The sequence below is a fragment of the Oryzias latipes genome, chromosome 4 (assembly GCF_053564925.1).
Source record: "Oryzias latipes strain Hd-rR chromosome 4, Olatipes_Hd-rR_3.1".
Classification (NCBI taxonomy): domain Eukaryota; kingdom Metazoa; phylum Chordata; class Actinopteri; order Beloniformes; family Adrianichthyidae; genus Oryzias; species Oryzias latipes.
The window spans coordinates 25,756,441-25,775,533 of NC_136240.1; the positions used below are offsets into that span (position 1 = coordinate 25,756,441).

The window sequence follows — 19,093 nt, forward strand, 5'->3', positions numbered from 1 at the left end:
CACAGTTGGAAATTTGGTGAGGCCCAGCGCTCAGGGGCAAGGACCAGAACCCAAACCAGAGGAACATGGACACCCCCAGGCTCAGATGTGATGTGATCCCTGGTTCTTGGTCTTGCCAGAGAAATCAGGGATCCTTCTCCCTGCGTGGAGAGAGAGCTGCTGGGCCCAGGAAGCCTCCCTGGGGGTGGGGGGGGGGGGGGGGGGGTGTACCGGGAAGGGGTAAGGGACAGATGATCCGAGGTCCCACCTTCCTTGTGAAATGCATGTGTGTGTGTTTGTGAGGGTGTGTGTGTGCATGAATGTGTGTTTGTGTTGGAGTGTATATTTTGAGGGGTAAAGGGTGTGTGTACTAAGGGGGTGCAGTTAGAATTGGCGGGTAGGGCACTGAGAAGACATCTCCTGATTACTCACAGTGATGTCCAATTCCCCTCCCCGCCAAGGGACCCTGAATGTCTAAGGTGCAGTTCGGGACCGAGGCAGCCAACCAGTTTGGGCAACTGCCGATTGCCTCAGCAGAGACCCCATCCCGTCAAACCTCCAAGGTCCTGTACAGATAGTGGACCCTCCCCCACTCCCAGGCACCCCCCCCCCCCCCCCCCCCCCCCCCAGGATAGGGCCAACAAGTAACCCCCTGCACCCCCCACCCCCCCAGGATAGGAGTGATCCCAGCCCCAGGCAGACCATCCAGTGCCGCTGGATCCCCCCTGAGCAGGGCCCCCCCCACCCCCCCCCCCAGCACAGGCAAAAAGACCACCCCCCAAGTCAAGCCAGACCACCACTAAACCTCCCCAACCACACACCCCACACCCAAGCCCCGAAAACCACCTAGCAACCAAGCCCGCCCCACCCAGGCCCTGGACCCGACCCCCCGGCAAGCGGAGTCCCCACCGCCCCCCCACTGGGCACCGGAAGGCCCAGCTATGACTTTGGTCCTTCAAATCCTTGAACTTTTTAAGATATTCGAGGATTTTTACCTCCATTGAAATATAGGGGAAATCCTTGGTGCAGAAGCTCGCTCGTTCGAGACCCGGCGCTGGCGTATTTCCCAAAAAAATTTTTTTTGTTATTGTGCTGTTTCACTTTATCTTTGGTCAACTCCTCTGGAAATGCAGCTCCTTCTGGTTCAGTTTAAATGTACATAGAGCATGTGGCTCACTGTTGCACCGAAAATAACTTTTACAGCCCTTAAATTACAATTTTCTTTAAAAGGCTAATTAAAAGAGGGGAAAATTAACATATATATATATATACAATTAACTAATAATAACAATTATATATTTAAATATTTATATAATCAATCTTATTTATGTTTAAGATGTGTATTTTGGAAATAGATAATAATATGAGTGCACGGTGCAGTGGTTAGCGCTCTTGCCTCACATCAAGAAGGCCCCTGGTTCAAGTTCTGACTGGGGGACCTGAAACAGAACGCCAATTGCTTCCTCCTACCATCCAAAACCATGCTTCATTGGTAAAGGTGGGAATGGGAATGTGAGTGTGCATGGGTGTGTGATTGTGGCCCTGTGACAGATTGGTGACCTGTCCAGGGTGTCCCCAGCCTTCTCCCGCTAGTGGCAAGGAAAGGCTCTGGCAGCCCCGTGACCTAGAAAGGGAACAAACGGATTAAAAAATGAATGAATATAAAATTTTAAAAAAATATATGTATTAATAATATTTATTTAGGTATTTATTTAGTATTTATTTTTTTCATTAACATGCTGACTATTTAAATTTCTTATTTGTTTAATGCTACCTTTTAATAGTAAGTAATTTCTTTTCTCCTTTACAGCAGCTAAGCTAACAGAACAGTTTATAGTAGTTATGTATACACATTTAGGGTCGACCACTAAAATAACCATAACTCCATGTCAGTAATTAAACCCTAATAAGCTACTCAAATGAGCAGAAAAATCTTTTATTGATGAACTTTTAAAGTGCACTTGCTTTGAAGAATAGACTCATATGATAGCATGACTGAGAATCTCCAAAGAAAACACTGATAAACCAGAAGCCTACAGTCTGATCATACATGAACAGACATTTAGATGGACTTGACCTTTTTATTTTGCCACTTGGGGGCAGTATTGTCCCATTCATCCAAAATGAAGACGTAAAGTTCACTCTTGTAGCTGTTTCTTCCTCTGTAAAAGAAAAATCAAAACCGTGACATTTGTACTTTGACACAAAGGAGAACCTTCACAAATATGTGGCATTTTTAATTGATCTAAACTATTTTGATTAAACTACAGTTTGGTAAAACTCCTCAATGCTTGCACTTCAACAACCAATACTTACGACAATGTGGCATTTTTGAAAACCATTTTGTTTTTGCACTTCTATTTTTGGGTGACATGGGCCAGTGTTTGCTCCCTCCAGAGTCAAGCAGGAACATTTTATTCATTTTTTGCAGGAGGCATGACTGCTCTTCTGATGTGCAGAAGCAGAGGTAATTAAAAACGTGTACCTGGCCATTTCATCAGGCTGCAAGACCTCACAGAGAAGCAACAATGTTGAGGTAAGCTGACAGCTCCTGGGACAAGCCGGCTGAGGTGACAGGAGGTCTCTCTAAGCAAGCTAAGGGGCAATTCTTGGAACAGATGGTTACCTCTGAGGGTGGGGTAGCAGATGATCCTCACTGACCCTTCATGCACGCCTCTGTTATGCATTTCCTGCACCTTCTGGAAAAAGAACCCCGATTATTTCCAACAATTAGTCCGGAAAAATTGCTTCAGTTTACTCCCCAATTAGTAAATAAAGCCCATCTTTGTCTTGCATTAATGCTGATTTAAATAGATGGTTTGTTTTGTCTTCAGAGGATATCAGCCTCTAAATCAGGGGTCTGCAAGCGGGAGCCTAGGGCCACACATGATTCTTTTACCCCTCCATCGTGGCTCTATCACTTTAAAGAAAAAGAAAGTTTTTGTTTTTCAAAAAATAACTGTAAAGTAAAAAAATATGTTAGCAGTAAAGTAAACTAGCTCAAACTTTATTCAACTCAATCACAAACGGTTAAAGGACAGTGCATATCACTCTGCAAGGCTCCTGGCTACAATACCCACAATGCTCCAACAATCCATAATCCTTCGTAGTTTACCAAAGTACGATGGAGTATGAGGCCAGTTTACAATTTTTTTTTTTAAATTAAATCATAACTGTTCAATTTTGAGAATAAATATTATAACTTTGGCAGTCATAAGCTAAATGTAGAAATTTTTTCTCTTAAATTTAGAAAACTTAAAGTTGCAAATGTACAACCTAAATCTCGTAATATTGCTCTTTGTATATTTAAAAATTTTTTTTTTTTTTTGTGGGTGGCCCTAATGCTCCATCATTCCAATTCAAACTGAAACACTTTGAAAAATTTTTGAGCTTTGTGTATCACACAAAAACCAATTTGAGGTCAACATTCCTGTTTTATGAGCTGGAACCCAAGTTTATGTTAAAACAAACATATTTGAAATAAACTGAACAGTGGGCCCTGAACCTTTTGAATCTTTTTGAATGAAATTACAGAAGTGAATGCCTTTTTCCATGGTATTCTAATTTTTGGAAGGGGCCTGTAATTGCTAGCATTTTAAAACAAATTATTGAATTATTTCAGTTCACTATTAACTTCCTCTGTTTAAAAATGAAAGTTGGTGTTTTTCTCTGTGTATACACTGATAAGTCAATAATTAAATTAAACACTGGACTGTGATTTCTTGATTTAACAATTTGCAAAAACACACAGTGACTGAGTTTCAAGTGAAAAAAAATTTGATGTTTTTGTTTCAGAACTTCACATTTACAAGGAACCACAAAACATCTCCCTTCTGAAAACATTGTTCATTTGCTTTGTGCTCCATTATCTTCAATACAAGTGGAATGGACTCTCTGCAAACACAAAGTAAATGTATTAAATCTCTTATTTAACCTGTGTGAAACACCACCTGTTATAAGGTATTACTCTGTTATGCAAGTTCATCTACAATATTTTAGGTTTTTGCAGTGCATTTGTCCTTTTCCTGTCTTAGTAAACCACAAAGTCCAGAGCTGCAAAAAGGAGTGCAGAATAAGTCAGAAATTCAGGCTGCAGAGGAGAAAATGAACCCCATCAGGGGCAGCTTTGAGGATGTCAGCAGCAGTCAGTAGCCCTTCACATTAAGGTTAGAGAACATTTTGCTTAAACACCAACTCCGATGAAACTTTTGTTTTTTAGGCATTTTTTCTAATGATGGAGGACACATATAAAGAAAATTGAGCTTAAAACTGCATTTCTAAATTTATTCAAATTGTTGTGAATCATCGAAAGGAGCCAGTTGAGGTGGTTCGGGCATCTAGTCCGGATGCCTCCTGGACGCCTCCCTGGAGAGGTGTTCCGGGCATGTCCCACTGCGGAGGCCGGGTGAAGACCCAGGACACGCTGGAGAGACTATGTCTCTTTGCTGGCCTGGGAACGCCTCGGGGTCCCCCCATAGGAGCTGGAGGAAGTGGCTGGGCCTAGGGAAGTCTGGGCATCTCTGCTTAGACTCGTGCCCCCGCGACCCGGTCCCGGAGAAGCGGAGGAAGATGGATGGATGGATGTTGTGAATCAGGAGCAGACTTAAAAACTGTTAGACAAAGATCTTATTTGTGATGTAGAAAATATGCTGGGCAAGCCACAAGCTCTCTGCTCTGCTCCATTCGGATGCGGCCACATATAGACGACTGGATCCATGAACATCTTTGTTTTCCTCGTCTGAGCCGGTATCTGGCTCAAAACTTCACAGCTGCATAGCTCTAATATTGGTCACCATTTGAGAGGGACTGTAGGTAAAAGTATGATCAATATTCAATGTCTGGGAATGATTTTAAGATAGCTCAAAAAATGATCGGATTGGAACTTAAAGGCTTTTTTTTCTTCTTTTTTTTTATTCAAACGTAATTTTGGATTTTAAAGCCATAGTTAAATAAATGGCGGCGTCCCTGTTTTTGACATTTTGGTTTTTAAATCATATTCACGTAAACGTTTCATCCAAAAACACACTCTGTCATTTAAATCTTTGTCTTGAATGAATACAGTGTTAAAATTGTGTTAGAGTGAGTGGTGCACAATCAGGAACTAAATACCATTTGACACTGAACTGTAATAAAGAAGAAATGATTTGCACAGTAAGGACCAAATGTGAACATTCAATAAAAACGTCTTTTTCCTGTCTGCAGAGCCTCCATTTGCATCCGTCAGCTAAAAACACTGGATGCATTTGAAGTCCTTCTACACAACATACCATCTTTCCAGCACACAGGTGATGGAAGAGGCTTTGGACAAACTCCACCTCAGCCAGAAAGTGCTTTGATTTTCTCTCTGGAATATCTGGATGGTTCATCACGTTACAGAGTGAGTGTCTGGGGGGCGCTGCTCGAGTGTTTCGTCTATTGTGACCACGATCTCCTCTGGTCTTCCAGATGTGAGGCAATTGGTTTGATTCAGGGAGATGTAGCTCATTTCCACCAGCCGCGGCCTCTCGCCCTGGTCCTTCCCCTCGTTGATGTTGCTGGTAATGCAGCTGATGGCAAACTCTTTGGGGTGAGCAGCTTGACGGGAACCAAGCATCCAGTCTGAAGGGAGACAAGGGGAAACTCTTGGTGAGAAAGAAGATTTAATCTTACCATTTTTAGGAAAAATTATTGAAAAACTTGTTTTTATTCAATTACATGATTTTTTAAATGAACATAATGTTCTTGAAAAGTGTCAGTCTGGTTTTAGGACAAATCACAGTACTGAGACGGCCCTTTTAAAAATTTTAAATGATCTCAGAAATACTTATGACTCGCAGAAACTTTCTGTTCTGTTGCTGCTAGATCTTAGTGCCGTCTTTGATACGGTGGATCACCAGATTTTACTTGACAGACTTAGCAGTCGGGTCGGCCTCTCAGGAACTGCTCTTAACTGGTTTCACTCCTATCTTACAGATCGCCATTTTTTTGTAAGTATGGATACTCGGTCCTCAGGAGTCCATGAAATTAGTTGCGGCGTTCCCCAGGGTTCAATCTTGGGTCCAATACTTTTTAACTTGTATATGTTGCCTCTTGGGGATGTCATCAGGAGACATGGCGTTGACTTTCACAGCTATGCTGATGATACACAGCTTTACATCGCCGTGTCTCCTGATGACCTTGAACCTGTCAGCACTCTTTTAAACTGCATTTTAGATATAAAGCTGTGGATGGCAGAAAACTTCTTACAGCTCAACCAGGACAAAACTGAAGTTTTAATCATTGGTCCTGAAGACAAGAGAGAGATGATTTTACCCAAACTTAGGAATTTTAAATCTTCTCAATGTGTGAGAAACCTGGGCGTACTTTTTGACTCTGAGCTGAATTTTATTCCTCACATCAGAAATGTTGTGAAAACAGGATTTTACCATCTTAAGAACATTGCCAGAGTCCGCCCGTTCCTCTCTCTTGCCAGCACAGAGGTCCTAATGCATGCTTTTATTTTTAGATTATTGTAATGCCCTGCTCTCTGGTTTACCGAAAAAGTCAATCTTAAATCTGCAACTTTTACAGAACTCTGCTGCACGAGTTCTGACGAGGACCAGAGGGCGGGAACACATTACACCTATTTTAAAGTCGCTGCATTGGCTCCCTGTGCGTTTCAGGATTGATTTTAAAGTTCTTTTAATGGTTTATAAATGTTTTTATGGTCTTGGGCCTTCTTATTTAAATGATATTATTTTAAAATACGAACCCTCGCGGACCCTGAGGTCCTCTGGCACTGGCCTCTTAGTTGTCCCTAAGGTGAGGACCAGGACACATGGTGAGGCTTCGTTCTGCCATTACGGCCCTCGCCTGTGGAATGGCCTGCCAGAGAACCTCAGGGCCGCAGAGACTGTAGAGGTTTTTAAGAAGAGGCTCAAGACCCACCTTTTTAGTCTGGCTTTTACATGACTTTGATCATTTCCTATGTCTCTTTTATTTTTTATCTATCTATTTATTGATTTATTTATTTATTATTTACGTATTTATTCATTTATTTATTTGTAAGGACTATTATTATCTCTGTTTTTAATATACTATTCTTTTTATTGTTATTTTACCAATGATACGTAGGTTATGTTTTAATCAGTTTTACGTATTTTATTTTTTAAATACTAAACTATTTAAATCTTAATCTAGCCACAGGGGTTGCAAGCCAGTTACTTCTGTGCCGGTCCCAAGCCCGGATAAATAGAGAGGGTTGCGTCAGGAAGGGCATCCGGCGTAAAAATTGCCAAAATAACCATGCGAATCATCCACAACACTTTAGACATACCGGATCGGTCGAGGCCCGGGTTAACAACGACCGCCACCGATGCTGTTAACCTACAGGGTGTCGGTGGAAATTTGACTACTGTTGGTGGAAGAAAGAGGGGAGGCAGAAGGGTCCGTGGCCAGAGAGAGAAGGGAAAAGGCAGGAACATAGGTTTGAGAATAGGGACTCTTAACGTTGGCACAATGACAGGGAAAGGCAGAGAGCTGGCAGACATGATGGAGAGAAGGAAGGTAGATGTACTGTGTGTGCAGGAGACAAGGTGGAAGGGCAGCAAGGCACGTAGTATTGGAAGAGGATACAAACTGTTCTATCATGGTGTTGATAGGAAGAGAAACGGGGTAGGAGTGATTCTGAAGGGGGAGTTTGTAAACAGTGTTCTAGAGGTGAAAAGAGTCTCAGACAGGATGATGAGCCTAAAGTTAGAAATTGAAGGGGTGATGGTGAATGTAGTCAGTGGGTATGCGCCACAGGTTGGCTGTGAGTTAGAAGTGAAGGAGAGATTCTGGAGTGAGTTGGATGAGGTCATAGAGAGTTTTCCCAGAGGAGAGAGAGTTGTTATTGGAGCAGACTTTAATGGGCATGTTGGTGAGGGCAACAGAGGTGATGAGGAGGTGATGGGCAGGTTTGGTGTGAAGGAAAGGAATCTGGAGGGACAGATGGTGGTGGACTTTGCAAAGAGGATGGAAATGGCTGTAGTCAACACTTACTTCCAGAAGAGAGAGGAACATAGAGTGACATACAGAAGTGGAGGTAGGAGTACTCAGGTGGACTACATCCTATGTAGACGAGGTCATTTGAGAGAGGTTAATGACTGCAAAGTGGTGGTAGGAGAGAGTGTAGCCAGACAGCACCGCATGGTGGTGTGTAAGATGACTCTGGAGGTCAGGAAGAAGAAGAGAGGGAAAACAGAAAAGAAGACCAAGTGGTGGAAGCTACAGAATGAAGAAACTTGTGAGGAATTTAGGCAGAAGTTGAGGCAGGGCCTGGGTGGTCAGGATGAGCTTCCAGAGGACTGGGAAACTACAGCCGAGATTATCAGGGAAACAGGTAGGAAGGTGCTAGGTGTGTCATCTGGAAAGAGGAAAGACGGTAAAGAGACTTGGTGGTGGAATGAGGAAGTACAGGAATGCGTCCAGAGGAAGAGGTTGGCTAAAAGGAAGTGGGATGTAGAAAGGACTGAGGAAGGCAGACAGGAGTACAAGGAAGCGCAGCGTAGAGTGAAGAGAGAGGTGGCAAAGGCCAAACAGAAGGCTTACGATGAGCTATATGACAGGTTAGACACAAAGGAAGGAGAGAAGGACTTGTACAGACTAGCCAGACAGAGAGACAGAGATGGGAAGGACGTGCAACAGATAAGGGTGATTAAGGACAGAGATGGAAAGGTGCTAACAACCCAAGAGAGTGTACAGAAAAGATGGAAGGAGTATTTTGAGGAGCTGATGAACGAGGAAAATGACAGGGAAAGAAGGGAGGAAGATGTGGTTGTTGTGGAGCAGGAAGTAGCAGAGATTGGAAAGGATGAGGTTAGGAAGGCTCTGAAAAGGATGAAGAGCGGAAAGGCCGTTGGTCCTGATGACCTACCTGTGGAGGTATGGAAGTGCTTAGGAGAGACAGCAGTGGAATTTCTAACGAGGTTGTTCAATAGGATTCTAGAGAGTGAGAAGATGCCTGAGGAATGGAGGAGAAGCGTTCTGGTTCCGATCTTTAAGAACAAGGGTGACACGCAGAACTGCAGCAACTATAGAGGAATAAAGTTGATGAGCCACACAATGAAGCTGTGGGAAAGAGTAGTGGAAGCCAGGCTTAGGAAGAAGGTGGAGATTTGTGAGCAGCAGTATGGTTTCATGCCCCGTAAGAGCACCACTGATGCCATTTTTGCTTTGAGAATGTTGTTGGAAAAGTACAGAGAAGGTCGGAAGGAGCTGCATTGTGTGTTCGTAGATTTAGAGAAGGCGTATGACAGGGTGCCTAGGGAGGAGCTGTGGTACTGTATGAGGTCGTCTGGAGTGGCAGAGAAGTATGTCAGAGTAGTTCAGGACATGTATGAGAGAAGTATGACGGTGGTGAGATGTGCTGTAGGTCAGACAGAGGAGTTCAAAGTGGAGGTGGGATACACCAAGGATCAGCTTTGAGTCCTTTTTTGTTTGCTATGCTGATGGACAGGCTGACAGACGAGGTAAGACAGGAATCTCCCTGGACAATGATGTTTGCGGATGACATTGTAATTTGCAGTGAGAGTAGAGAGCAGGTGGAGGAACAGCTAGAGAGGTGGAGGTTTGCTCTGGAAAGAAGAGGCATGAAGGTCAGTTGTAGTAAGACAGAATACATGTGTCTGAACGAGAGGGATCAAGGTAGAAGCGTTAGGTTACAGGGGGCTGTGGTGAAGAAGGTGCAGGAGTTTAAGTACTTGGGGTCAACAGTTCAGTGTGATGGGGAGTGTGGAAAAGAGGTGAAGAGGCGAGTGCAGGCAGGTTGGAGCGGGTGGAGGAAAGTGTCAGGAGTGTTGTGTGACAGAAGAGTGTCAGCAAGACTCAAAGGAAAGGTGTACAAGACTGTGGTGAGACCAGCTCTGCTCTATGGGTTAGAGACGGTAGCAGTGAGACAGAGACAAGAGGCTGAGATGGAGGTAGCAGAGATGAAGATGTTGAGGTTCTCCTTAGGAGTGACCAGGTTAGACAGGATAAGGAACGAGTACATCAGAGGGACGGCTCATGTTGCTTGTGTTAGCGACAAAGTCAGAGAAGCCAGACTGAGATGGTTTGGACATGTTCAGAGGAGGGATAGTGGATATATTGGTAGAAGGATGTTGGAGATGGAGCTGCCTGGCCGGAGGGCAAGAGGACGGCCAAAGAGGAGATATATGGATGTCTTAACAGAGGACATGAAGTTGGCTAATGTTAGGGTAGAAGATGTTCATGATAGAGTGAGGTGGAAAAGGATGATTCGCTGTGGCGACCCCTGATGGGAAAAGCCGAAAGAGAAAGAAGATTTAAATCTTATTTTATTTTTTATCTTTTTTCAATTATTAGTGTTGTTATTTTATGACAATTTTTATTCTGATGTTTTTAACTCCAGTGTTTCCTCTTGGGGATCCATTTTTCTGGGGCACCACCGGCTTGACCTGTAGGGGGTGCTATTGCTGCGATGCCCATTCTGGTTGGGCGGGCTGGGGTCCCGCTCTGTGGTCTGATAGCCATGGAGTGGGCCCTGGGCTGCTCTGTGCTGGGCGGGCGCTGTGGTACTGACCCCTGTGGTCAGGCTGGGCCTTGGAATAAATGGATCCCCATCATATCGTTTCCTCGCAGCAGTACCAAGCCAGACCTTCTTTTAGCTGCAGTTCTTTGTTTCTGTTCAGGGTTCTACTGGGGGAACTGGGTGGGTGGGTGGGGTGTGGGTGTGGGTGGCGTGGGGGGTGGTGAGGGAGGGGTCCCATCTTTGTGTGATTGTCCTTTGTTTGCTGTTTTTAACAATTTTCAGGTTCTTTGACTGTTTTATCTGCTTTTATGTTAAGCGCTTTGTGTTTTTAACTGAAATGAAAGGTGCTATATAAATAAATAAAGTTTGAGTTTGAGTTTAATCATTATGGCCGCAGAAGCAGCAGATTGTTTTTGCAATTCTTTTTTCTTACTGAGGCTATGAACAAAAATTTCGCCCGGCCACATATTTAGAACTCACCAAACTTTTAATACACCTAGTCTGGTGAAACGTTTTGGAATTATTATGGGATGGTCACAAAACCTATGGCTTAGTGGCAAAATGTGAAGTTTTGCAATTTTCTCTGTCTTTGCAGAATATACACGTAATTTCACACACATGCCACAGGGTTAAGTCTACAACCACAACCAAAGTTTTTGTTGATCTTTGATGTCGGGAAGAGACAGAAATCTTGAATTTCAATCAAAAAAAAAAATCACCTTTCGTACAAGCTACAAATGTAAACTCCTCCTAGGAATTTCAATGAACAAAATTTGAGAACAAACAGTTTTTATGTTTTATTAAGTAGATCAAAAGTAAACAGTTCCTACTTTTCTTTTATAGGTAGCCAAAAAAACCAACATGGGGGTAGCAGGTGGAGGCAGAGGATAGGGTAAAATGGAGGTAGATGCGTCCCAAAAGGCAAAGAAAGGGTTGAAAAATAAACAAAAACCCTGTGATGACAAGCAATTCCCCCGAATGGAAGCTGAAATAAACTCCAACAGTCCCCAAGACCCTTTCCAGGCTCAAGCTGGTGTAAATTATAAATTGGAGAAGCAAAATATTCATACATGTTGCCATAAAATTGACTGAACTTGGATGGAACATTTTCTGAGGATGGATTGTAGTACCTACAATCAGAACAGAAAGAAGAACTCAATGGATTAACCATTTTTAAAAGACACAGTCAGAATTGTGGGACAAGGACTTTGTCTCCGAACACCATCAAAGTAGGAGATGACGACCCTTGACCCTGTGCAGGCCAGCACTGAACTCCAACCACACATGCAGAAAAATGCATTCATGAGGCAAAGCCTCATCTGACAGAAAGTTAGGATGGATTCAGCCCCTGTACTTCCACCAGAGTCCAAACAGCATAAAATTGTTCCTGAAGGGGGTGTCGAAGGTTAAAGACCCCCTTTTTGAGTCTGTTTTGGCTTTTTCAAAGTAGACCACATCAATCACTGTTGTCTCAGATGAAAAGCTCAAACCCACCTGAAAAAATATGAAGAACGGACTGAAGCACAACAGGATTTGCAGAGTCGCTTCATAAATCATGCCATCAAGGTTTCAGTTCAGCCCAGACACATTTGGCTGAAATGTTTCGTTTAGATCTTTACAAGAGTTAAAGAAACATTTTTAACAGATAATTTTTATCTTTGCGATTTTGCTGACAACCTTATTTAATCCCTGTTAAAAAAAAACGCAAGAAAAATTGGATGTTGTTGAAACAAATCAGTGTGCATATCAAATACTGCAAAAACAAATCAATAATTAAAAAGAAAATCTACAAATGGGGTAGGAATAATGTTCTTACCAAGAATTCTTATTTTAAGAATATTGCAATTGAAAATCTTTCTTGATAAGATTATTTTTCTTGCACGTCAAGCTTTTTTGCGATGAAAACACAAAACACATACATCACCTTTGGATCAATTACTCTAAAGTAATTTTAGATTGCTTTAAATGAAGCTTTAAGAGTAACTTCCTTAAAGACCTAAAGCACTTTGCAGCGATAAATTAAAGTACTGTATAGCAATTACTGCAAGCAACATGTTTGCCAACCACCACACAACTAAACTTAAAGCTGTACTGAAAAACCATTGCTAGAAAAGGACACTGACCGGCTACTTTATTAGGTACACCTTTCTAGTACCTGATTGGACACCCTTTGCCTTCAGAGCAGCCTTAATCCTTGGTGGCATAGATTCAGCAAGGTACTGGAATCATTCCTCAGAGAGTTTGGCCCATATTGCCATGATAGCATCACACAGTTGCTGCAGATTTGTTGGCTGGACATCCATGATTACAATCTCCCGTTCCACCACATCCCAAAGGTGATCTATTGGATTGAGATCTGGAGACTGTGGAGGCCATTTGAGTCCAGTGAACTCATTATCACATTCAAGAAACCGTTCTGAGATGATTCAGCTTTATCAAGTGGTGCCTTATCCTGCTGGAAGTAGCCATCAGAAGATGGTACATTGTGGTCATAAAGGGATGGAGATTGTCAGCAACAATACGCAGGTAGTCTGTGGTGTTGTGACAATGCTCTATTAGGGGCCTAATGTTTACCAAGAAAATATCCCTCACACCATTACACCAGGGACTGCAAGGTGACCCCAGTTCAAGCTGGGGGACCTAAAACAGAATCACTGGATGGTAAAAATCAATTATTTCTGTTTGACTATAATAAGTTTTAGTAGCTTTAGTTGTGAAGTTACATTTTTTAAACAGTGAGTCAAATTGATTTATTTTAATACTCTGTCTGCAAGTAGTCTGCATTTCTGTCCCTTTTTACTTCCTCTAAACCTTCTTCTGGTAGGAGATGAAACAGTTGCAGAACCTCCACATTTACACCTCTAAAAAAATTCTCGGGAGCCGAAGGTCCATGTTGCACCAGTGTTTGTGTAAAGGTACATATGTGTGCTCCCGCATCCCACAGAGAGGACGGTGTGAGGTGAGAAGGGCGGTCTGCAAAGAGAGGCCTCGTGTCTCTGTGGCACAGCTAAGTGCTGAAGGCTGTGACCCACGTCAGATCTGCTTTTTACCTGGCCCACTGGTTTCATCCTCGTCACCTTCAGCAACCGCCGACCTGCCTCCACCTGCGGGCAGATAAAATAGACACATTTGAGTCTCTGCGCACTGAAGTGCACAGGTGTGGTCACATGACTGTTTTATTGTTCAAAACACTGAGAACTTGTAAGATTTATGACAAAAAACTAGGCAGCTCCGTCTGGTTTTGGGGGCCGGTCCAGATCTACCATAATGGTAACCTGTGCAGTGTCCCGAGGCACTCAACATTAAAGTGCCAATGGCATGCTTTCAAAGATATATTAGTAGAAGCCTTGAACATGTTCGAATGCCAAACTGAAAGTAAATAGTCTATCAATCTTTTGGTTTGACAGCAGTTTTACAGGTATGCCATTCTATTCTGGACTATCTATTCACCTTGAGCTGACATTTGCATGAACTCCTGTTTTTATTTTGAGTTGTATTGTTTTTCTTTTCTTAGCCGTTTTTTAATCTTCAATTTTTTTCAGAACTCATGCTTCCATATTTCAGTATATCTCTGTTGATTGGTCAAAGTCCTGAATGTAGTTATAAATTATTACCAAGAGTAAGTTTGAAGTGTTATTTATTTAGATTTTCAATGTTAAACTGTATATGTAAAAACTAATTTTATAAGACTTTTAGTGAAAAACAAACTTTTTGATGTAATTTAAAAAAAAAAATGAAACGAACTGTTGAACTAGGTTTATTTTAATTAACTAATCAGAATGCCTTGTGCTCGCCATTTTTGATGCACCTGTGGTGCACTTAAGGTTTACAATTTGTGACAGTTGTGTACAATTATGACAAGTATAGAAAAATAAAAAAATGTAAATGACACGTACAAACAACAAATTCAAAATAAAATAAAAATTATAACAATAATACTGAAACAAAAACTTAAATGAAATAGATTAAAAATAAAATAAAAAGGGGGTTACATAGACATTTTAATGATTCTTAACTTAAAGGGTTATCAAAAAGCTGCAAGTTACATATGATACTTTGAAGTTACATAACACGTTTGTTTTCCATGACGTTTACGGATGAAAAAAAAAGCAGAGTTCTTTATGAAATGTAAAAAAATATGGTTTGATTTTAAGGAATCGACATTTATGTATATAGAATTTACCCAAAAATAATTACAATATTTAAAGTAAGTTCTTTGTTTTTAGTTTTCTAAAATAAACCTAAAAATGATGTCCTTAATAGAAAGGTCTGCTAAACGTGGAATCTTGGGGGAAAGCCAATAATGTAAATTCTTCCAAAAGACATTAGAATAAAAACATTCAAAGAAAGGATACTCAGTTGTTTTAACATCCACGTGACAAAAAGAACAACAATTTTCAGGAATTCCAAACCGTTTTCTTAGTAATTCCTTGGAAGGGTAAATACCTAAAAAGGTTCTAAAGTGGACTTCTTGGCTTTAGGAGGAATGGGGAATTTTAAATATTTAGTTTGTATTTTTTCTTTTCTGAATTATTAAAATATTGGGTTATATTATTTGGATTTGAGATGTATGGAAAGGACGGTTCGTTAAAATATTCTCTGATTGGGGAGTTTGGCAGTTGCTATATTGTGTCTATTAATCAGAAGCTTGGAGACAGTAGGATGTCTGTAAATGACATTATGAAACAGATCAGAAACTGATTTTACAACATTTTAAGGAATGGCCTTAAATTTTTGTTCAAAATCTTTTCTATTTGCTAGTGAACCATATTTAGCTGTGAAATCATCAAAAGACATGAGAGTAGCATTGTCATTAAGTATTTGCATTAATGAGCAAATTCCATTTTCAAACCATTTTGGAACAAAGAGGGATTTGTTTCTAATAGTGATTTATCTGCAGTTCCATAGAGGAGTGTTGTGTAGACTGTAATTATCTTTATAAATGAGTTTCTAATACAGAAGAATACAGAGAATTGGATGGGAAGTTTCTTACTGTCAAAATCACAACTGAGTAAAAATTGGATCCCTCCTAGGCTGGAAAATATTTTATTAGGAACAATAAACCAAATACTATTTTGATTTTTGATAAATTATTTTAACCAATTTATTTTTAAGGTGCCATTAAGGCTGTTAAATTCTATGGCTTGTAGACCTCCATCTTTGTACGTTTTAGTAAGAGTACCTTGTTTAAAATAGTGTGTTTTTCTTTTCCATATGAAGTTGAAATTGATTTGATTAATAGATTGAATGGCTTGTTTAGGGAAACCTATAGAATAGGTCGGATATATGAATCTTGATATGCTTTCAATTTTGGTGAGGAGAATCCTACCAAAAAAGAAGAGTGGAACATTTCTCCAGTTTGTCCCAAACATTCAGTTTTTCCAAGTCTGTTTTGTTTTTACTTATATGCATTCCGAGGTATTTAACTGTGGATTTAGTTGGAATATTATAGCACCTGTGATGTTGGGTTGGGGGGTGTGAGGGGATGTAAGCTAGCAGAAAAGTGTGTGAACACATGGATAACAGGAAGTGGGGGTGGGCTTAATACATTTCTAATGAACTCCTGCTGTTCTGCAGAAACTATGTTCTAATGAAACAGGTTTTTGGATTTGGGCTAAAAACAGCACAATGATAACTAAAAGCTCCGGGGACGCTTTTAAAAAAGATTAAAAAAATGATTACAGTGAGTCTTTCAAATTTCAGAAAATGTTAAGTGCTTCTTGAACTCAACTTAAACTACAATACTAGAAAAATGCTAGATTAATCTCATATGTTAAATTTGTTCTGTTTTTTCCAACACCAATTTGTTTTATTTGTTGAATTTGTTTTTGATCCTTGCTACATGCTAAATGAGTTATGTTAGCTAAAAGTGGTGCAATAAAGCTAATTATAAGATACGCTAAATGCTGGATTAGCCTTTGTTTGTAAAATCCACCCCAATACTGATTGTCGGTCGACTGCAATAGCAGAACAAATTCAATTGGACAATTTAAAAAATATATATGATGTGTAACTTGACTGGAAAAAAGACGTTTAAAAGAAGTCCTGCAAAGATGGACTATAATACAATAAAAAAATTCAATTCTATGCAATTTTAATTACATTATATAGCCCAATATTTACAACAATAGTTATCTCGATGGGCTTCATCCCAGTAATTGTATAATAAACATGAGTCATAAAGAACAAAAAGTCATTCAATAAGTAATGGCTAAACTTAAAAGACTAGACCAAACTAAACTGGACATCCCTGCCCTTAGACCCTCCGTAATGAAAAACTCCTAAAAAAAATGGATTCTGGAAAAAAAAAGAAGAAACCTCATGAATTTTTTATTTGTCAAGTTTTTTAAACCTTTTACTATGCCAGAATGGGAGAAAAAGTACAGTAATATTTGTACTGTAAGTTGTACCAGCCAAAAAAAACAAAACAAAAGCATAATAAAGGGGAAAAAATTGTATATAAGTGGCACTTTTGAGAGATATTTGTTTAGCAAAATACAGGAACAAGAAAAAAAAACACTTTTTACTATGTAAGCAATAATAACAATAATAGATTGAATATTTGCACGCTTCACTACCGTAACACATTGATGCTCAATTATAGCTTCATGACACATAGCCGGAATTTAGTATATTAGCGCAATATATGAACAGTTATTCAAATAACCATATAGAACATGCTAACAAGTCAACTAAACTCTTTATTTTACTTCAAATCCCTAAATCTGTGAAACTGTTCCTCTTCTGTGTCGCTTTGCATAAGACTGAGCTGCACTTTTTTTCACCGTTGCTGTCAGTAGCAAATACTGATATTCCCATCTACAGCGCCATCTAGTGGCTGTTTTTTTAAATCACCTATTGGTCGCATCTGAGTATAAGTCGTTTCCGGTCAAACAATGCAAAAAATGCGACTTCGACTTAACCAAATATAGTAATTACGTTTTGAAATGGGCAGCTTGATGTCCTCATGCTGAGATCATCAAATAAAGAAGAACTTCCTGGAGCAGTGAGGACAGGCCTGTGAAAGACCAGATCTTAAAATAAAAATAGACTCTCCTCTTTGGCTCATTTATTATGTATCTCTTACAGGAAGTTCTTCAGAAATAGGAAAATGGCAGAGTAGTCCTCCATTTCTCAGCTTATGTTGGCTGATAGAAGAGTTTGTCAGCAGGGCTTACTCACAAGGTCATTGGCAGTGTCCAGTGCTGCTGTGCATTCTCAGTTACTGAGATGTAAATAAAGATATGGATTTACCCCACTGACTACTACAGGCAACCATTGTTAGTCAGGAAAATCACTTATTGTTGGTATTTAATTTATATTCTGAGGCTATTTGCAGCTTTTCCAATCATTTCCATAAGAACCCAGACTCATTTATGAAAATGATGTGAGACATATACCAAGCACCAAGAGGTCCACAGAACAAATTTCTGATGTTCTTCTATTCCACTGATGCTTTTTCTTAGGGGTTAGCACTGCAGACACACAATCAAAAGTTATCAGGGCTCACATACCCAAAAAGTCATTGACCAAATCTTTGAGCAGATGCCCCACGATCGCATATGCCACCGCCACCACTATCAGCGCCGCCATGAGCAGGTAGAGTAGAGCTTTGGGCAGCGGGATGGAGTCCCGCGCAGGCGTCCGGTAATCCGTGAAGAGCAGGTCGCTCTCAGAGTAGGAGTACTGGAAGATGTGCTCCATTCCCGACGTGTGGTTGGAGTTGAGGGGCGCGTTGCTGGCGCTCATGGCACCGTCCAGCTGCAGAGACGTCACCACTGTGGTGGTCACGCTCTCCGCTTTCTCCATGCTCACCAAAACCGTGCTTTTATTCATCAGGGGCAGAATCTGTGACAGAAAGTAGCTCCAGTCCTTTACGGCACTGGTGTTGTTGCATAAAAACATCGCTTGGTGGTCCATGAATTCGCGGCGATGCGCTAGAGAGGTCTAACTGCGGACGTGCCGCACGGAGGCGCAGCAAACTCTCGGAAGATTTGTGGGGGGTCTTCGGGCAACCCACCTGGATCCCTCCACTGCGGGAGCCCCTCTTCGACAGGAGCACATCTGTGCCTGATAAAAACTTAACCCCCCCGCTGCTTCTGGTGAAATGGGCGCTGCGCGTCACAGACTCCTTTTTACGCACGGATAGAGACAGAATCTCACGCATCCAACGTTTAGTTTTCCTCCAAAAGTGAGCTCAGAACATCCTCAGATGTAATCCAAAGAAAGTTAAGAGAATATTTCCAATCAGGCGGACAACGTGGCCGTGGATCACGGCATTTTAGTGTGGAAGCCACATGATGCTCCTGCTCTGAGGTGAGCTGAGCCAGCTGTGATTGTACAAGCTAGCACTGAGACGAGTGGGATGGGATCTCAGCTGCTGCTAGAGATCATTTCAAAGTAAACTAGGAAACATGCTACCAGTTCATTACATGCGCCAAAAACTCAAAGGATTTCATTATTACCTTCATATTTCATTCCCATTTAGAGGGAAATAGCTGTAAAGAAAACGTGTCCAAAGTATTACAAAATTTTTTCTTACAATTTCTTTACTTTTATTTTTTAACGTTTTGAGATAGCTTTCAGAACATGGATTTAAGAAGCCACAGTGTCTGACTGTGACAC

General features: G+C 41.0%; 1 protein-coding gene across 1 annotated transcript; it reads right to left on the reverse strand.

Annotated features, from left to right (window-relative positions):
* Nucleotides 1–5,198: 5,198 nt before the first annotated feature.
* LOC105353976 (uncharacterized) lies at nucleotides 5,199–18,830 on the reverse strand. The gene is made up of 3 exons (XM_011474277.4): nucleotides 17,983–18,830; nucleotides 13,519–13,572; nucleotides 5,199–5,577 (listed from the first exon to the last, which is right to left on the reverse strand). The coding sequence occupies exons 1-3, from the start codon at nucleotides 18,386–18,388 to the stop codon at nucleotides 5,345–5,347; spliced, it is 693 nt and encodes a 230-aa protein (XP_011472579.1). The 5' UTR covers nucleotides 18,389–18,830; the 3' UTR covers nucleotides 5,199–5,344.
* Nucleotides 18,831–19,093: the final 263 nt, after the last annotated feature.

Bases quoted from the DNA above. Each gene is read 5' to 3' on its own strand.
- LOC105353976 (XM_011474277.4), bottom strand. From the start codon at position 18,388: ATGGACCACCAAGCGATGTTTTTATGCAACAACACCAGTGCCGTAAAG. The intron at 13,573-17,982 runs GTATGTGAGCCC...ATCTGCCCGCAG, and splicing joins TTTGGTCAATGACTTTTTGG to GTGGAGGCAGGTCGGCGGTT. The intron at 5,578-13,518 runs GTAAAAAGCAGA...GTCTCCCTTCAG, and splicing joins GGATGAAACCAGTGGGCCAG to ACTGGATGCTTGGTTCCCGT.